At 73.3% G+C, this 18082-nt stretch overlaps 2 protein-coding genes across 4 annotated transcripts; both read right to left on the reverse strand.

Annotated features, from left to right (window-relative positions):
- Positions 1-492: 492 nt before the first annotated feature.
- Positions 493-14065, reverse strand: SEMA6C (semaphorin 6C). Of its 3 annotated transcripts, XM_082332836.1 has the most exons (17): positions 13739-14065; positions 13541-13655; positions 12690-12747; positions 12552-12608; positions 11193-11294; positions 7389-7479; positions 7194-7316; positions 5767-5855; positions 5073-5290; positions 4628-4759; positions 4387-4542; positions 3694-3930; positions 3317-3454; positions 2803-2880; positions 2628-2683; positions 2359-2406; positions 805-1737 (listed from the first exon to the last, which is right to left on the reverse strand). In XM_082332836.1, exons 1-17 carry the CDS (start codon positions 13848-13850, stop codon positions 947-949), a joined length of 2601 nt encoding a protein of 866 aa, XP_082188962.1. In that variant the 5' UTR covers positions 13851-14065; the 3' UTR covers positions 805-946. The 3 variants fall into 3 exon arrangements, with proteins under 3 accessions (XP_082188961.1, XP_082188962.1, XP_082188960.1); XM_082332835.1 differs by having other exon boundaries at positions 493-1516; positions 12552-12747; XM_082332834.1 differs by having other exon boundaries at positions 12552-12747.
- Positions 14066-16021: 1956 nt separating this feature from the next.
- Positions 16022-17796, reverse strand: LYSMD1 (LysM domain containing 1). The gene is made up of 3 exons (XM_082332882.1): positions 17529-17796; positions 16674-16945; positions 16022-16558 (listed from the first exon to the last, which is right to left on the reverse strand). The coding sequence occupies exons 1-3, from the start codon at positions 17679-17681 to the stop codon at positions 16414-16416; spliced, it is 570 nt and encodes a 189-aa protein (XP_082189008.1). The 5' UTR covers positions 17682-17796; the 3' UTR covers positions 16022-16413.
- Positions 17797-18082: the final 286 nt, after the last annotated feature.

The raw sequence follows: 18082 nt of genomic DNA on the forward strand, positions 1-18082 counted from the left end.
GTCCCCGGGACCTCGGCCGGGGCCTTCCCTCCCCGCGCCCCCCGCCCGCGGGGCGCTTCCCGCGCCCGAGCCCGTTACTCCTCTCGGCTCGCCTCCGTCGGGCCCTTGCCCCCGTGCCAGGCGCGGCGCCGGGTATTTACCGCAGAGTAAGTTCCCGCTGCGTGGCGGCAGGTCCCGTCCGGCCCCCGTTGGCGCCGTGGCGAGGAACCAGGCGCTTGGGCCCCTTTTTGCCGAGGGTGAATGTTTGCCAATGCGGCAATTTCAACGTTTACCCTTCTTTTTGTACTGTTTCTTAACAACCTGCCCCGGCCGCCGGCGGCAGCCGCGTCCCCCTAAGCCAGCGCGCTGCCAGCGTCCCCTGCACCACCGTCTCTGCGGGGACACCCCACTGTCCCCAAGCTGGGCTCAGGGGTCTGGTGGCACCGTCCCCCCCCTTATCCTGCCCCACTCTCGTCCCCCCTCACCCCGGACAGAGCCAGGCGGGCACCGGCACGAGAGCGACCACGTGTTTAATTGCCGCGGCCGGCGCGGGGCCCTGGTCCTACACGGTAGGACGAACCCAGCTCTGGCGCAGAGAGCCACCGTGTCCCACGCCCTTCCTGGCGTCCCCCGGTGGGGCTGCGGCCATCGGTGGCTCCGGTGACCCCCAAAGCAGCGAATAAATTAGAAAGGAGCAAAAAAATAAAAAAAAAAGCCCTGGGAGATGGGGACGTGGGGACCCCGTCACTCCGGGCTGGGAGACGGGGTGGCTGGGGGACACGGGGACCCCCGTCACCCCGGTGGGGGCAACCTGGGGACACCGGGACCCTCACGGCTCAGGGCATGGGGCCGGGGAAGCGGGGGCCCTGCCACCCCGGGCAGGAGGCTGGGGGGCCCCCGGCAGCCACAGCAGGGGCGTCCCTCGGGGGCCGGGGACCACGGTGTCCCCGTGTCCCCGGCGGGGGGCTCAGGGCCGCCCGGGGGCCGCGGGCACCAGCAGGGGCTTGGGCAGCACGGGGGGCTTCATGGAGAGGGAGCGCTCCAGGGCGGGGGGCCGGGGCCCCCAGGGCGGCCCCCCCGGGGCCCCCAGCGAGTGCATGCGGGTGAGCCCCCGGGCCAGGCCCGGCGGCCGCGCGGGCGGCCCCCCCAGCGAGTGTCTCTGTGCCAAGGGCCGGCGGGGCGGCGGGGGGCTGTCGGGGGGCACGTCCAGCCGGCGGGGCGCCCCGTCGCGGGGGGCCGGGGGCAGGCTGGGGAGCGGGGCGCCCGGCTGCACCCGGTTGGCGAAGGAGCCGGCGCCCGGGGGGGTCACCGGCCACCCCGAGCCCCCCGCCCCGTGCAGCCGCTGCAGCAGCTCCTCCAGGGTGGCCTTGGGCGGGGGTCCCGGGCCGGGGGGCTCCGGGCACCCTGGGGTGCCGAGGTGGGTGGCCTGGCCGCGCCGGGGCTCCGCCGCCCGCTCCCGGGGCGTCTTCGGGGGTGGCTGCGGGGTGGCCTCGGGGGTGGGCAGCTCGGGGGGGTCCCGCCGGCCCCCGGCCCCTCCCTGGGGCGGCAGCGGGGGGTAGAGGCGGGGGGCGGGCGGCGGGGCCGGGGGCCGCGGGGCGGCGGGGGGCTCGGGGGGTCCCTTGGGGGCGGCGGGGCGGCGGCAGCAGGCCACCAGCAGCCCGGCGGCCAGGGCACCCATGGCAAAGGCGCCCAGCACGCAGCCCACCAGCACCGGCACCGGCACCGTCGCCGCGGCCCCCGGCCCGGCCTGACGCACCCCTGCGGGAGCACCCGTCAGCCCGCCACGCGCCCGGGGGCCCGACCCCCGCCCCGGGGACCCTCCTGCTCCCTGGGGACCCCCACCCCGGGTCCTTCTGTCCCTGGGGTCCCTCCTGGTCCCTGGGGTCCTTCTCCCATCCCCGGGGTCCCTCTCCTGTCCCCAGGGTCCCTCCTGGTCCCTGGGGTCCCTCTCCCACCCCTGGGGTCCCTCTGGGGTCCCTGGGGTCCCCCCACCCCGGGTCCTTCTGTCCCTGGGGTCCCTCCTGGTCCCTGGGGTCCCTCTCCCACCCCTGGGGTCCCCCCACCCTGGGTCCTTCTGTCCCTGGGGTCCCTCCTGGTGCCCGGGGTCCCTCTGGGGTCCCTGGGGTTCCCCCACCCCGGGTCCTTCTCCTGTCCCTGGGGTCCCTCTCCCACCCCTGGGGTCCCTTCTGCTCCCTGGGGTCCCCCCCATCCCCAGGGTCCCTCCCCGGTCCTCGGGTCCCTCTCTCCTGTCCCTGGGGTCCCCCCACCCCGGGATCCCTCTCCCATCGCAGGGGTCCCCAGGTCCCTCCCGTGTCCCTCCCTGGTCCCCAGGGTCCCCCCCAGCGGGTGTCCGGGGGGGACAGACGGGGTGTCACTGACCGTGGGCCAAGTCCCTGTCCCCGTCACCGTCCCCCGCAGCCGGTGCGTCTGTGAGAGCAGAGTGGGGTCGGGCCAGGCCACCCGCGTCCCCTGGGGCCACCCGTGTCCCCCCGATGTCCTCCACCTCCTCCGGTGTCACCCACGCGTCCCAGGGCCCCCAGTGTCACCCTGGAGCCACCTGTATCCTCCTGTGACCTCAAGTCCCCAGAAGTTCCCATGGTGGCCCTCTATGTCCCCAAATATTCCCATGGCCCCAGGTCCCCCTTCACCTTGGCAGGTCCCAGCGATCCCGGCGGATCCCTCCACGTCCTGCTCGAAGCCGCTCCTGGGGCACACGGGGGGGACGTCACCCGCCGGCCCCAGCGTCCCCACCCCGCGAGGAAGGGACCCAGGAGCTCAGGGCGGGGGGAGCCCCCAGGGAAGGCCGCCGCGGGGGCCACTCACGGGAGGTCCTCGGAGAAGGGGACGCAGCCCCCGGCGGGCAGCCAGACGCAGTAGGGGTCACGGGCGGCCAGGCAGCTCCTGCGCGGGGGCACCCAGGCGGCCGGGTGCCGGAGCCGCCCCGCACGCCCCCGTGCCCTCGCACGCCCTCGCACGCCCCCGCGCCCTCGCACGCCCTCACAAGCCCCCGGCCCTCGCACGCCCCTGGCCCTCGCACGTCTCCGTGCACTTGCACGCCCTCGTGCCCCCGTGCACGCCCCATGCCTGCATGTTCCCTTGTGCCCTTGCACGCCCTCGTGCCCGTGCACCCTCCCGTGCCCTTGCACCCTCCCGTGCCTGCATGTGCCCCTGTACCCTTGCACACCCTCATGCCCATGTACGCTCCCGTGCCCTTGCACGCTCCCGTGCCCGTGCACCCTCCCATGCCCGTGCACCCTCCCGTGCCCTTGCACACCCTCGTGCCTGCGCACGCTCCCATGCTCTCGCGCACCCTCGCGCGCCCCGTCGCCCCGCTCACCTGCGGCAGGCGCCGTGCCGGGCGCAGCGGCTCAGGGGCAGACGCACCAGGCACCCGGCGAAGGCGACGTAGAGCTCCCGGCTCGGTGGGTGCAGCTCCAGCCCCAGCACCCGGCTGGCGCCCCGCGGCCCCCGGCACCTGCACCCCCGTAGCACCCATCGTGACTGCGCCCCGCCCCGGCACCCACAGCCTCACGGCACCCAGCAGCACCCCACGGTGCCTGCCAGCACCCCACAGCTCCATCAGCACCCTGCAGCCCCATGGCACCCGCCACCACCCCATGGCACCCACAGCACCTGCATGACCCCAAAGCACCCATCAGCACCCTGCAGCCCCCCAGCACCCCCAGCCCTGGGCACCCAGAGCCTGGCACTCACCGCCCGGGGTCGTAGAGGCTGATCTCCTCCAGCAGCAGCGTCTCGGAGCCGGCATCCCCGGTGTCACCAGGCTCCCGGCTGTCACCGGGCGCTGGGGTGCCACCAGGGTGCCGGGTGGCCCCGGGGCGCCGCGTGGCCGCCAGGACCTTCAGCACCCGCCCGTCCTCGGCACCCAGGAAGAGCACGGTCTGGTTCCCCCATGGCCCCGCGCCCGCATCCACCGCCAGCTGCGTCAGCCTGCACCCAGCGCACCCTCGCACAAGGCTCTGCAGCGCTCGCATGCCCTCACACCGGGCTCTTGCACACCCGCGCACCAGGGCCTCGCACTGGCTTGCACTGGGGCCTTGCACACCCTTGAATGGGACCCTTGCGTACGCTTGCAACGGGGCCTTGCGCGCTGTTGCGCACCCTTGCACTGGGGCCCTTGCACCCGGGTCTTAGGCACCCACGCACGGCCTTGCACCAGGGCTTTGCACATCTTTGCACCAGGGCTTTGCCCTTGCGCACCCTCGCATGGCCTTGCACGCCCCTCGCACCAGGGCTCGCGCACCCTTGCTCAGGAGCCTCGCGCGAGGACCCTCCCCACCCCGCAGCACCCACGGGACCAGCTGCACCCTCGCCCCCTGCACGCCCACGGCCTCCGCACGAACCACCCCTGTCCCCGAGGCCACCCGTCCCCCCGCCGGAGCGCACCTGGTGCCGGTGCGGGTGAAGAGGGGCCGCCCGCTGGCGGGTGCCACGGCGCCGTGCAGCAGCGGGTGCTCCTTGGCGAAGGCCAGCGTCGCGTCGGGGAAGTCCCCGGAGGTGACGATGCCGGCGGCCGGTCCCATCCCGGCGCAGCAGCCCGGCCTGCGGCACAGCCGGCGTGGGGACCCAGGCATCTGGGCGGCCGCCGCAGCCGGGGGCACCCAGGCGTCTGGGCGCGGGGGGGTACCTGGGTCGGGGCACCCTGTCCTCGGGCACCGGGGTCCAGGTGCCGGCAGCACCACGGGGCTCGGCAAAGGGTCCCTCGAACGCCCGCTCCACGTCCGCCAGGTAGAAGGCGCAGACGGCGGAGCCGGGGATGCTGCGGCAGTGGCAGAGGGTGGCACCGGCGCTGGGGACACCCCTGTCCCCTCCCGGGGCTGCCAGCTCGGCCTTGGTTTGCCCAGGGCCCCTCCGCGTCCCCGTGTCCTGTCCCGCCGTGTCCCCATGTCCCCCTGCGAGTCCATCCCTGTACCCGCATCTCCCGCGTCCCCACGTCCCCGTCTCCTGTGTCCCCACGTCCCTGCCCGCGTCCCACCACGCCACGCTGCCCTGTGCTGCGTGCCTACAGCCCCACGTCCCCTTGGCCACCCACGTCCCCCCGTCACCGTGTCCCCACGCCCCCGCCGCCGTGCCTGTTGGGCTGGGTGCCGAAGAGGGCGAGGACAGCGGGGCGCCCGTGCAGGGCCCGCGGGGGTGTCACCGCCTCCAGGACGTCAAAGTAGAAGACGGCGTCCCCGGGGACGGCGCACTGCAGCCGCACCTTCAGGAAGGACGTCCAGCGCCGCTCCAGCACCCGCGGGGAGCCCCCCCGGTCGTTGCGGCACACCCGCGCCACCCGTGCCACCACCACCTGCGCCGGCACCCGTGGGCGTCAGCACCCAGGGACCCGCGGCCATTGGCACACGGGCACCCAGGGTGGCAGCACACGGGCACCCATCGGCGTCAGCACCCAGGGACCCGCGGGGGTCAGCACCCTGGGACCAGTGGGCATCGGTACCTGGGCACCCACGGGTGTCAGCACCCAGGGACCCCCAAGCATCAGCACCCACGGGTGTCGGCGCTGTCACCCGGGCGGCCAGGGACTTTGGCACCTCAGGCTGGCACCCATGGGCACCTGCACATGGGGCGAGCACCCAGGGGCACCCACGGGCATCAGCCACCACGGGCCGGCACCCAGGAGCACCCGCAAGCAGCAGCACCCTGGGGGGCACCAGCACCCGGCCGGACACCCCGGTGAGGGGCACGGGGGTCTGCCCTGCCTCGATGCCAGGGGGACGGGCACCCGGGTGCCCCCGTGCCACCACGGCCCCGCGCCCCCGTGCCCACCTTGCCCAGGGCGCTGAGCTCCACCGCGACCTCCCTGAAGAAGAAGTAGACGTAGGGGCCGTAGGGCAGCGCCTGGACGAAGTGGGGCTCTGGGGGGGCGGGGGGCCGTCAGCCGCACCCCCGTGCTCGCCCCCCCCACCCCTCCCTGGCCCCACAGCCCCGGACCCCCCGATCCCAGCCCCCGCGTCCCCCACAGCCCCTGTACCCCCGTACCCCCATACACCCGTACCCCCATACACCCGTACCCCCCTACAGCCGTACCCCCTACCCCAGCCCCACAGCCCCTGTACACCCGTACCCCCATACACCCGTACCCCCATACAGCCGTACCCCCTACCGCAGCCCCACAGCCCCTGTACACCCGTACCCCCATACACCCGTACCCCCATACACCCGTACCCCCATACACCCGTACCCCCCTACAGCCGTACCCCCTACCCCAGCCCCACAGCCCCTGTACACCCGTACCCCCATACACCCGTACCCCCATACAGCCGTACCCCCTACCGCAGCCCCACAGCCCCTGTACACCCGTACCCCCATACACCCGTACCCCCATACACCCGTACCCCCATACAGCCGTACCCCCTACCGCAGCCCCACAGCCCCTGTACACCCGGACCCCCCCTACGCCCGTACCCCCATACAGCCGTACCCCCTACCGCAGCCCCACAGCCCCTGTACACCCGGACCCCCATACACCCGTACCCCCCCTACAGCCGTACCCCCTACCGCAGCCCCACAGCCCCTGTACACCCGGACCCCCATACACCCGTACCCCCCCTACAGCCGTACCCCCTACCGCAGCCCCACAGCCCCTGTACACCCGGACCCCCATACACCCGTACCCCCCCTACACCCGTACCCCCCTATACCCGTACCCCCTACCCCAGCCCCACAGCCCCTGTACACCCGGACCCCCATACACCCGTACCCCCATACACCCGTACCCCCCTACAGCCGTACCCCCCCATACCCGTACCCCCTACCGCAGCCCCACAGCCCCTGTACACCCGTACCCCCCCTACGCCCGTACCCCCCCTACAGCCGTACCCCCTACCGCAGCCCCACAGCCCCTGTACACCCGTACCCCCATACACCCGTACCCCCCCTACACCCGTACCCCCCTATACCCGTACCCCCTACCGCAGCCCCACAGCCCCTGTACACCCGTACCCCCATACACCCGTACCCCCATACACCCGTACCCCCCTATACCCGTACCCCCTACCCCAGCCCCACAGCCCCTGTACACCCGGACCCCCATACACCCGTACCCCCATACACCCGTACCCCCATACACCCGTACCCCCCCATACCCGTACCCCCTACCGCAGCCCCACAGCCCCTGTACACCCGTACCCCCCCTACGCCCGTACCCCTACCCCAGCCCCCCCGACACCCGTACCCCCCATGCAGTGGGGTACCCTGCAGCCAGCGGGAGCTGTACTTGAGGGTGCGCAGCGGGGGACGGCCGGGGCTGAGGCTGCGGTAGATCACCGCGTCGCTCGCCTGGAAGTCAGCCACCGTGGCCGAGTACAGGCTGCCGTCTGCGGGGGGGACGCCAGCGTCAGCCCTGTCCCCGCCCCGGGGACCCCGTCCCCCCTCCATCCAGCACCCACCGACGAAGAGGGCGACGATGCTCTGCTTGGCGTCGAAGGGGCACCGGGCCTGGCCGCTCACCTCCTCGCCCTCCTGCGCCAGGCTGCTCACCTGGGGGGGCCAAGGTGCTGAGACCCCCCGCGCTCATCGCAGCCCCCGGCCCCGGCACAGCGACGCTGAGGACCCCCCGCGCTCGTCGCACCTCCGAGCGCTGCCCTGCTGCGCTCCCCAGCCAGGGCTGAGACCCCCCGCGCTCATCGCACCCCTGCTCCCCCCGCGGGGCTGAGACCCCCCGCGCTCATCGCACCCCTGCTCCCCCGCGGGGCTGAGACCCCCCGCGCTCATCGCACCCCTGCTCCCCAGCCAGGGCTGAGACCCCCCGCGCTCATCACAGCCCTGCTCCCCCACCGGGGCTGAGACCCCCCGCGCTCATCGCACCCCTGCTCCCCCGCGGGGCTGAGACCCCCCGCGCTCATCGCAGCCCTGCTGCCCCGCGGGGCTGAGACCCCCCGCGCTCATCGCAGCCCTGCTCCCCCGCGGGGCTGAGACCCCCCGCGCTCATCACAGCCCTGCTCCCCCACCGGGGCTGAGACCCCCCGCGCTCATCGCACCCCTGCTCCCCAGCCAGGGCTGAGACCCCCCGCGCTCATCGCAGCCCTGCTGCCCCGCGGGGCTGAGACCCCCCGCGCTCATCGCACCCCTGCTCCCCCGCGGGGCTGAGACCCCCCGCGCTCATCGCACCCCTGCTCCCCAGCCAGGGCTGAGACCCCCCCGCGCTCATCGCACCCCTGCTCCCCAGCCAGGGCTGAGACCCCCCGCGCTCATCGCACCCCTGCTCCCCAGCCAGGGCTGAGACCCCCCGCGCTCATCACACCCCTGCTCCCCCGCGGGGCTGAGACCCCCCGCGCTCATCGCACCCCTGCTCCCCAGCCAGGGCTGAGACCCCCCGCGCTCATCGCAGCCCTGCTGCCCCGCGGGGCTGAGACCCCCCGCGCTCATCGCAGCCCTGCTCCCCCACCGGGGCTGAGACCCCCCGCGCTCATCGCACCCCTGCTCCCCAGCCAGGGCTGAGACCCCCCGCGCTCATCGCAGCCCTGCTGCCCCGCGGGGCTGAGACCCCCCGCGCTCATCACACCCCTGCTCCCCAGCCAGGGCTGAGACCCCCCGCGCTCATCGCACCCCTGCTCCCCCGCGGGGCTGAGACCCCCCGCGCTCATCGCACCCCTGCTCCCCAGCCAGGGCTGAGACCCCCCGCGCTCATCGCACCCCTGCTCCCCAGCCAGGGCTGAGACCCCCCGCGCTCATCGCACCCCTGCTCCCCAGCCAGGGCTGAGACCCCCCGCACTCATCACACCCCTGCTCCCCCGCGGGGCTGAGACCCCCCGCGCTCATCGCACCCCTGCTCCCCAGCCAGGGCTGAGACCCCCCGCGCTCATCGCAGCCCTGCTGCCCCGCGGGGCTGAGACCCCCCGCGCTCATCGCAGCCCTGCTCCCCCGCGGGGCTGAGACCCCCCGCGCTCATCACAGCCCTGCTCCCCCACCGGGGCTGAGACCCCCCGCGCTCATCGCACCCCTGCTCCCCAGCCAGGGCTGAGACCCCCCGCGCTCATCGCAGCCCTGCTGCCCCGCGGGGCTGAGACCCCCCGCGCTCATCGCAGCCCTGCTCCCCCACCGGGGCTGAGACCCCCCGCGCTCATCGCACCCCTGCTCCCCAGCCAGGGCTGAGACCCCCCGCGCTCATCGCAGCCCTGCTGCCCCGCGGGGCTGAGACCCCCCGCGCTCATCGCACCCCTGCTCCCCCGCGGGGCTGAGACCCCCCGCGCTCATCGCACCCCTGCTCCCCAGCCAGGGCTGAGACCCCCCGCGCTCATCGCACCCCTGCTCCCCAGCCAGGGCTGAGACCCCCCGCGCTCATCGCACCCCTGCTCCCCAGCCAGGGCTGAGACCCCCCGCGCTCATCACACCCCTGCTCCCCCGCGGGGCTGAGACCCCCCGCGCTCATCGCACCCCTGCTCCCCAGCCAGGGCTGAGACCCCCCGCGCTCATCGCACCCCTGCTCCCCCGCGGGGCTGAGACCCCCCGCGCTCATCACACCCCTGCTCCCCAGCCAGGGCTGAGACCCCCCGCGCTCATCGCACCCCTGCTCCCCCGCGGGGCTGAGACCCCCCGCGCTCATCGCACCCCTGCTCCCCCGCGGGGCTGAGACCCCCCGCGCTCATCGCACCCCTGCTCCCCAGCCAGGGCTGAGACCCCCCGCGCTCATCACACCCCTGCTCCCCCGCGGGGCTGAGACCCCCCGCGCTCATCGCACCCCTGCTCCCCAGCCAGGGCTGAGACCCCCCGCGCTCATCGCACCCCTGCTCCCCCGCGGGGCTGAGACCCCCCGCGCTCATCGCACCCCTGCTCCCCCGCGGGGCTGAGACCCCCCGCGCTCATCGCACCCCTGCTCCCCCGCGGGGCTGAGACCCCCCGCGCTCATCGCAGCCCTGCTCCCCCGCGGGGCTGAGACCCCCCGCGCTCATCGCACCCCTGCTCCCCAGCCAGGGCTGAGACCCCCCGCGCTCATCGCAGCCCTGCTGCCCCGCGGGGCTGAGACCCCCCGCGCTCATCACACCCCTGCTCCCCCGCGGGGCTGAGACCCCCCGCGCTCATCGCAGCCCTGCTCCCCCACCGGGGCTGAGACCCCCCGCGCTCATCACACCCCTGCTGCCCCGCGGGGCTGAGACCCCCCGCGCTCATCGCAGCCCTGCTGCCCCGCGGGGCTGAGACCCCCCGCGCTCATCGCACCCCTGCTCCCCAGCCAGGGCTGAGACCCCCCGCGCTCATCGCACCCCTGCTCCCCCGCGGGGCTGAGACCCCCCGCGCTCATCGCACCCCTGCTCCCCAGCCAGGGCTGAGACCCCCCGCGCTCATCGCACCCCTGCTCCCCAGCCAGGGCTGAGACCCCCCGCACTCATCACACCCCTGCTCCCCCGCGGGGCTGAGACCCCCCGCGCTCATCGCACCCCTGCTCCCCAGCCAGGGCTGAGACCCCCCGCGCTCATCGCACCCCTGCTCCCCCGCGGGGCTGAGACCCCCCGCGCTCATCACACCCCTGCTCCCCAGCCAGGGCTGAGACCCCCCGCGCTCATCGCACCCCTGCTCCCCCGCGGGGCTGAGACCCCCCGCGCTCATCGCAGCCCTGCTCCCCAGCCAGGGCTGAGACCCCCCGCGCTCATCGCACCCCTGCTCCCCCGCGGGGCTGAGACCCCCCGCGCTCATCGCACCCCTGCTCCCCCGCGGGGCTGAGACCCCCCGCGCTCATCGCACCCCTGCTCCCCCGCGGGGCTGAGACCCCCCGCGCTCATCGCACCCCTGCTCCCCAGCCAGGGCTGAGACCCCCCGCGCTCATCGCACCCCTGCTCCCCCGCGGGGCTGAGACCCCCCGCGCTCATCGCACCCCTGCTCCCCCGCGGGGCTGAGACCCCCCGCGCTCATCGCACCCCTGCTCCCCCGCGGGGCTGAGACCCCCCGCGCTCATCGCAGCCCTGCTCCCCAGCCGGGGCTGAGACCCCCCGCGCTCATCGCACCCCTGCTCCCCCGCGGGGCTGAGACCCCCCGCGCTCATCGCACCCCTGCTCCCCCGCGGGGCTGAGACCCCCCGCGCTCATCGCACCCCTGCTCCCCCGCGGGGCTGAGACCCCCCGCGCTCATCGCAGCCCTGCTCCCCAGCCGGGGCTGAGACCCCCCGCGCTCATCGCAGCCCTGCTCCCCCGCGGGGCTGAGACCCCCCGCGCTCATCGCAGCCCTGCTGCCCCGCGGGGGCCGAGCCCCCGGCTCCCCACCTGGTAGGTGCGGCAGAGGGGGCTGAAGGCGTTGGTGCCGCAGGCCAGGAGGGTGCCGGCGTCGCGGGGCACCAGCACCCGGATGTAGTTGTGGCACTCGTCCTGCGTGGGGGTGGCCACCGGGACACGGGGGGACACGGGGGGGACACGGGGGGCCCCGGCGTCACCACCTTCCCCTGCCCCGAGCCCCCGCTTTGCCCCCATCCCCTGCACCCCCAGACCCTGCACCCCCACGTACACCTGTACCCCCTACCACCTGCCCCTGCACCCTCATACCCTGCACCCCTGCACCCCCATGCCAGGTACCCCCCCCCGTACTCCCCCCATACACCGGTACCCTCATAAATCCGTATCTCCTTACCCCCGTACCATGCACTCCCACACCCCCACGTGCTGTACCCCCACACCCTGTACCCCCCCACGTACACCTGTACCCCCATAAACCTGTATCTCTGTACCCCCGTGCCATGTACCCCCTACCCTGTACCCCCTGCATACACCTGCACCCCCATAAACCTGTATCTCTGTACCCCCGTGCCATGTACCCCCTACCCTGTACCCCCTGCATACACCTGTACCCCCATAAACCTGTATCTCTGTACCCCCGTGCCATGTACCCCCTACCCTGTACCCCCTGCATACACCTGCACCCCCATAAACCTGTATCTCTGTACCCCCGTGCCATGTACCCCCTACCCTGTACCCCCCTGCATACACCTGTACCCCCATAAACCTGTATCTCTGTACCCCCGTGCCAGGTACCCCCTACCCTGTACCCCCTGCATACACCTGTACCCCCATAAACCTGTATCTCTGTACCCCTGTGCCAGGTACCCCCTACCCTGTATCCCCCTGCATACACCTGTACCCCCATAAACCTGTATCTCTGTACCCCCGTGCCAGGTACCCCCTACCCTGTACCCCCTGCATACACCTGTACCCCCATAAACCTGTATCTCTGTACCCCCGTGCCAGGTACCCCCTACCCTGTACCCCCACACTCCTGTGCCTCGTCTACCTGTACCTCCAAACCCCCAGCAGCCCGTACCCCCACCCCGTGCCCCCGTATCCCCAGCACCCCGTGCCCCCGTACCCCCAGCACCCTGTACCCCCGTACCCCCACCCCGTGCCCCCGTATCCCCAGCACCCCGTGCCCCCGTACCCCCAGCACCCTGTACCCCCACACCCCCGTACCCCCAGCACCCCATGCCCCCGTACCCCCAGCACCCTGTACCCCCGTACCCCCACCCCGTACCCCCGTATCCCCAGCACCCCGTGCCCCCGTACCCCCGGGCCCCCGTACCCCCAGCACCCCGTGCCCCTGTACCCCCGTACCCCCGTGCCCCCGTACCCCCGTACCTGCAGCCGGCCCCGCATGGCGCAGTTCTCCCTGTCCCGCGTCTCCCAGGTGAGGTGCTGCGGGCGAGAGGGGGGTGGGCAGGGGACCCCCGCCCCGGCCCCCCCGCGTCCCCAGGGGCGCTGGCCCCCGGCCCTTACCCGCTGCGGGTACAGCGTCCCCTCCTCCTGCCCCAGGTCGAAGGCGTAGATGTGGTCCCTGGGGGGAGGGCGTGAGCGTGCGAGGGGCAGGGGGGCGTGCGAGGGGCAGGGGGGCACACGCCACGCGCATGCGGGGACGTTGGGTGCCACGGGAGGGAACGCGGGGGCACAAGCGCGCACGAGCGTGCGGGAGCAGACGCTGGCAGGCACAAGCGTGCGCAGGCAGGGCAATCGGGCTCCAGCACGCAGAAGTGGGCACGAGCACACGCAAGTGTGCCCAAGCGTGCACAAGCATGGACAAGCACACACAGGCTTGCACAAGCGTGCGCAAGCTTGCAGAAGCATGCAAGCCTCCGAGAAGCACACGCAAGTGTGAACAAGCATGCACAAGCTTGCACAAGCACAAAGCATGACACACATGCACGAGTGCGCACAAGCTTGCACAAGCATGGATGAGCATTGACAAGCAGGTACAAGGACACATAAGCTTGCACAAGCACACACAAGCACAGACAAGCATGCACAAGTGTGCACAAGCACGCAGAGCGGGGACAAGCTTGCACAAGCACAGACAAGCATGTACAAGCATGCACAAGCGTGCACAAGCACAGACAAGCTTGTACGAGCATGGATAAGCATGCGCAAGCGTGCACAAGCACACAGGAGCTTGCACGAGCACAGGTGCACAAGCACACACGAGTTTGCACGAGCACAGATAAGCATGCGCAAGCGTGCACAAGCACACAGGAGCTTGCACAAGCACAAAGCGCGTACAAGCCTGCAGAGCACGGCTGAGCGAGCACGAGCGTGCCCAAGCACACCCACGCGTGCCCAAGCGCGGCGACGCTCACCGGGCGGCGACGAAGAGGGTGCCGTTGAGGCGCAGCATGCGCTGGAAGTCGAGGCCGAGCTGGGCCGTGCCGTTGTCCCCCCGAAGGCCGCCGAAGCGGGGGTAGGCGGCGGTGGCTGCGGCGACACGGGGGACGCGGTGACGCGGGGGACGCGGTGACACCCCACCGGCCCCCCGAGCGCGGCCGCCCCCCGCTCACCTGCCAGCCCCACGGTGCTGCGGGCCACCAGGTCCCGCGGGAAGGACTGCGCCGTCCCCGCCGCGGCGAGGAGGAGGAGGAGGAGGAGGAAGGGCGCTGGGGCCCCCGGCATCCTGGCGGGCGCCCGGAGGGGACGCGGGGCTGAGGGTGGCCCCCCCGGGCTGCGAGGGGCTGGGCTCAGTGGGGAAACTGAGGCACGGGGGGCGTGGGGACAGCGGGGACGGGCGCCCCGAGCACGGGACGGTGCTCCCAGTGCCCCCTCCCAGTGTCCCCAGCGCCCCCTCCCAGTGGTCCCAGTGCTCCCATCCCAGCGTCCCTGTACCCCCATCCCAGTGTCCCCAGTACCCCCTCCCAGTGTCCCCAGTACCCCCTCCCAGTGGTCCCAGTGCTCCCATCCCAGCGTCCCTGTACCCCCATCCCAGTGGCCCCAGTACCCCCTCCCAGTGTCCTCAGTACCCCCTCCCAGTGGTCCCAGTGCTCCCATCCCAGCGTCCCTGTACCCCCATCCCAGTGGCCCCAGTACCCCCTCCCAGTGTCTTCAGTACCCCCTCCCAGTGGTCCCAGTGGCCCCTCCCAGCGTCCCTGTACCCTCATCCCAGTGTCCCCAGTGCTCCTGTCCAGTGTTCCCTGTATCCCAGTGCCCCCAGTGCCTCCTCCCAGTGTCCCCAGTGTCCTCCTCCCGGTGCTCCCATCCCAGCGTCCCTGTACCCTCATCCCAGTGTCCCCAGTGCCCCTGCTCCAGTGTGCCCGTCCCAACGTCCCCAGTACCCCCACCCCAGTGCTCCCAGTGCCCCGGGAACTGCTGCCAGCGGCGCCGGGACACCGCGGCTGTGCGCACACCCGCACCCACCGACACCCACCCGCACCCACTCACAGCCCCCCCGCCGCAACAACACCCCCCCGCACACCCCGCCCCGCGCAACACCCGCACAGCGCCCCGAAACACCCCGCCAGCACCCCCACAGCACCCCACTCCAACACCCCGCCGCGGCACCCCACTGACACCGTGCAACACCCCAACACAACACCCCACCGACACCGCGCAACACCCCAACACAACACCCCACCGACACCCTCGCAACACCCCAACACAACACCCCACCGACACCGCGCAACACCCCAACACAACACCCCACCGACACCCTCGCAACACCCCAACACAACACCCCACCGACACCGCGCAACACCCCAACACAACACCCCACCGACACCGCGCAACACCCCAACACAACACCCCACCGACACCCTCGCAACACCCCAACACAACACCCCACCGACACCCTCGCAACACCCCAACACCGCGCCGCCCCAACACCTCACCCGCCCCCCTACAACACCCCCCCCGCCCCGGCAGCCCCCAACACCCCAGCTACACCCCCCAATACCCCAACTACACCCCCCCAACACCCCAACTACACCCCCCAACACCCCAACTACAGCCCCCAACACCCCAGCTACACCCCCCAGAGCACACGTGCGTGCGTGTGTTCCCCCCCCCCAACCCCTCCGCGCTCGGTACCGGCTCCGAACGGCCCCGAACGGTCCCGAACGGCCCCGAACGGCCCCGAACGGCTCCGCCCCGGAACGGGCCGGGACCGGCCGGCGGCCGGAGCGGGGCCGGGGGCGGGACCGGGGACCCCCGTGGGACCCCCCCACCCGCGACACCGCCCCCGCCCGGGGCCGCCCTATAGATAGGCGTTAATCCCCGCTAATGAGCTGAGCCTCATTAGCCGCTCAGGGCGGGGGGGGGTGTGCGTGTGTGTGTGCGGTTTGCACACGCGTGGGAGCGGGGCACAGCCCTGCGGCTACTGGGAGCTACTGGGAGCACTGGGCTCGCCCCCCCCCCCCCGCCAGGTGCCACTCAGGCTCCGGTCCCCAAGTGTCCCCAGCCTCCCCGGGGGGACACACACACACAGAGGGGACCCTGGGGACGCCCCAGGGGAGCGGGTGGCCCTGGGGGGCACTGGGGGGACCCCGGGGCTCGGGGGGGTCCCAAGGGTGCGGGCGGAGGGTGACACCTGGTGGCACCGCGTGGCGCGGCACCGAGGTCCCTGGTGGGGGGACACGGCGTCCCCAGGCGAGCGCCTGTACCCCCGGGGATGCGACTGTGTCCTCAGAGCACCGACCGCGTCCCTGAGGGTGACAGCATCCCCAGGGGGGTGGCAGCGTCCCCAGGGGGTGACCACGTCCCCAGGGGGGTGTCTGTGTCCCCAGGGGGGTGACAGTGTCCCCAGGGAGTGCGTGACAGTGTCCCCGGGGGGGTGACAAACAGGCAGAGCCGAGTGACGGTGCTCCGTTTTATTTACAGGCTCTCGGGGTGGGGGTGACCGTCCCCATCCCCGTGGGGGTCCAGGCACTGGCACGGGGTCCCACCCCCCGCAAGAGCAAAGACGTACAAATAAATACAACCAGAGGAAAAACATCAGCTGGTAAATCGTGTCCCAGTACCTCCCAGTAGCTCCCAGTAGCCCTGCGAGAGGGCTGGCTCTGCACCCAGGCGTTGGGTGTCCCTGCAGCGGGACAGGCCCCTCGAAGGGGACAGGGAGGGGACACCGTGTGCCCCCCCAAAATCCCTGTGTCCCCTCCAGTATCCCCCGGCCGGGGCTGGGGGTGCCCCAGTGTCCCCGGCACCGCGGGGTGGGAGCCACGGCGGCACGTCCCCGGTGTCCCCGGTGTCACAGCGTGAAGATCTCGTCCTCGGCGTCACGGAGGGCGGCCGCCCGCGGGGTCCTGGTGAGGGGCCGGGGGCCCAGGCGGGGGCCCCAGGGGGCTGGCGGGGCCCTGGCATCGGGGCTCTGGGTGCCTTCGGCCTCGGCCGTGCTGCAGGGGACGCAGCGGGGTGGCACTGAGGGGTGGCCCTGCCACCCGCCCACCCCCCCCGCAGCCAAAAGCTCCCGTTTTGCCCCAAAAGGGGAGGTGGGACGGGCGCGCTCACCCTGTGCCGCCGGCGCGGAGCCGTTGTGCCGCCGCCGCCGCCTTGGAGCGCCCGATCTCGGCGTCGAGCTGCCGCAGGAAATCGGTAGCCGAGAGGTCGTGGCGGGACGGGGCGGCCGGGGCATCCCCCGAGGGGACGGGCGCGTCCTCGTCCTTGTCCTCATCCTCGGGGCAGGGTCCCCCCGGCTGCGCCGGCGCGGGGATGAGGAGGGTGGGCTTGAGGAAGATGGTGTCCGTGGTGTAGAGGCGGTTGGCGCGCTTGATCTGCTCCATCTGCCGGGGATGGGGACAGGGATGGGGACAGGATGGGATGGGGACAGGGATGAGATGGGGACGGGGATGGGGACAGGGATGTGATAAGGACAGGGATGGGGTCAGGACGGGATGGGGACAGGCATGGGGACAGGACGGGATGGGGACAGGACAGGATGGGGACAGGGATGGGGACAGGACGGGATGGGGACAGGGATGGGGACAGGATGGGATGGGGACAGGGATGGGATGGGGACGGGGATGGGGACAGGGATGTGATAAGGACAGGGATGGGGTCAGGACGGGATGGGGACAGGGATGGGGACAGGACGGGATGGGGACAGGACGGGATGGGGACAAGGGTAAGGATGGGATGGGGACAGGGACGGGGACAGGGCCAAGGACGGGATGGGGACGGGGATGGGGACAGGAGAGGGACAGCGATGGGTGGGGCACAGCCACCGGGACAGCGCGGGTGAGAGAAGGGGCCGGGGCCCGGGGGGGCCGGGGTGGCCCCATGGGGACCGCGGCCCCGGGGGTCCTCCCCCGCGCCGCCCCGGGCCCCTGGATGTCCCCGACCCCGGCAGCCCCCGCGGCCGCTCACCGTCACCCCGTAGCGCAGCGCCAGCCCCGGCAGCGTGTCCCCGGGCTCCAGGCGGTGCTCCCGGGCCGGGGCCCCCGCTCCCCCGCTCCCCGCCGCCATGGCGGGGCGGCCCCGCTCAGCCCCGGCCCCCGCCAGCACGGGCGGGGGGCTCATACGAACAGCCCCGGCCCGGGCGGGGGACCGGCCCAGGGCCCCGGCGCTGCGGCCGCCGCTCAGGGGGGCGGGCTCGGCCCCGCCGCCGCCCCCGGGCGCCCCCGGGCCCCGGTGAGGCCGGAGACGCCAGGCCCGGCACGGCCGCCCCGGCGGAGGCCTCTGGGACTTGTAGTCCGCGACGAGAGGGGACGACTCCGCCGCCCCCCCGGGCAGTGACGCCGCCGCACACCCCCCCCCCCGCCCCCGGGGTCCTCCCGGCCGCCCGGCCCCTGCCGCCCCCCGGTCCCTGCCCCCGGGGGGGCCTCTGCCCCCCACCCCCGCCAGGGATGGCGCCGCGGAACTACAACTCCCGTCATGCCACGGGGCCGCGGCCGCCTGGGGACACGGGGGCTCGCCCGCCC

The sequence above is a fragment of the Platalea leucorodia genome (genome assembly GCF_965183815.1).
Source record: "Platalea leucorodia genome assembly, chromosome: 24".
Taxonomy (NCBI): domain Eukaryota; kingdom Metazoa; phylum Chordata; class Aves; order Pelecaniformes; family Threskiornithidae; genus Platalea; species Platalea leucorodia.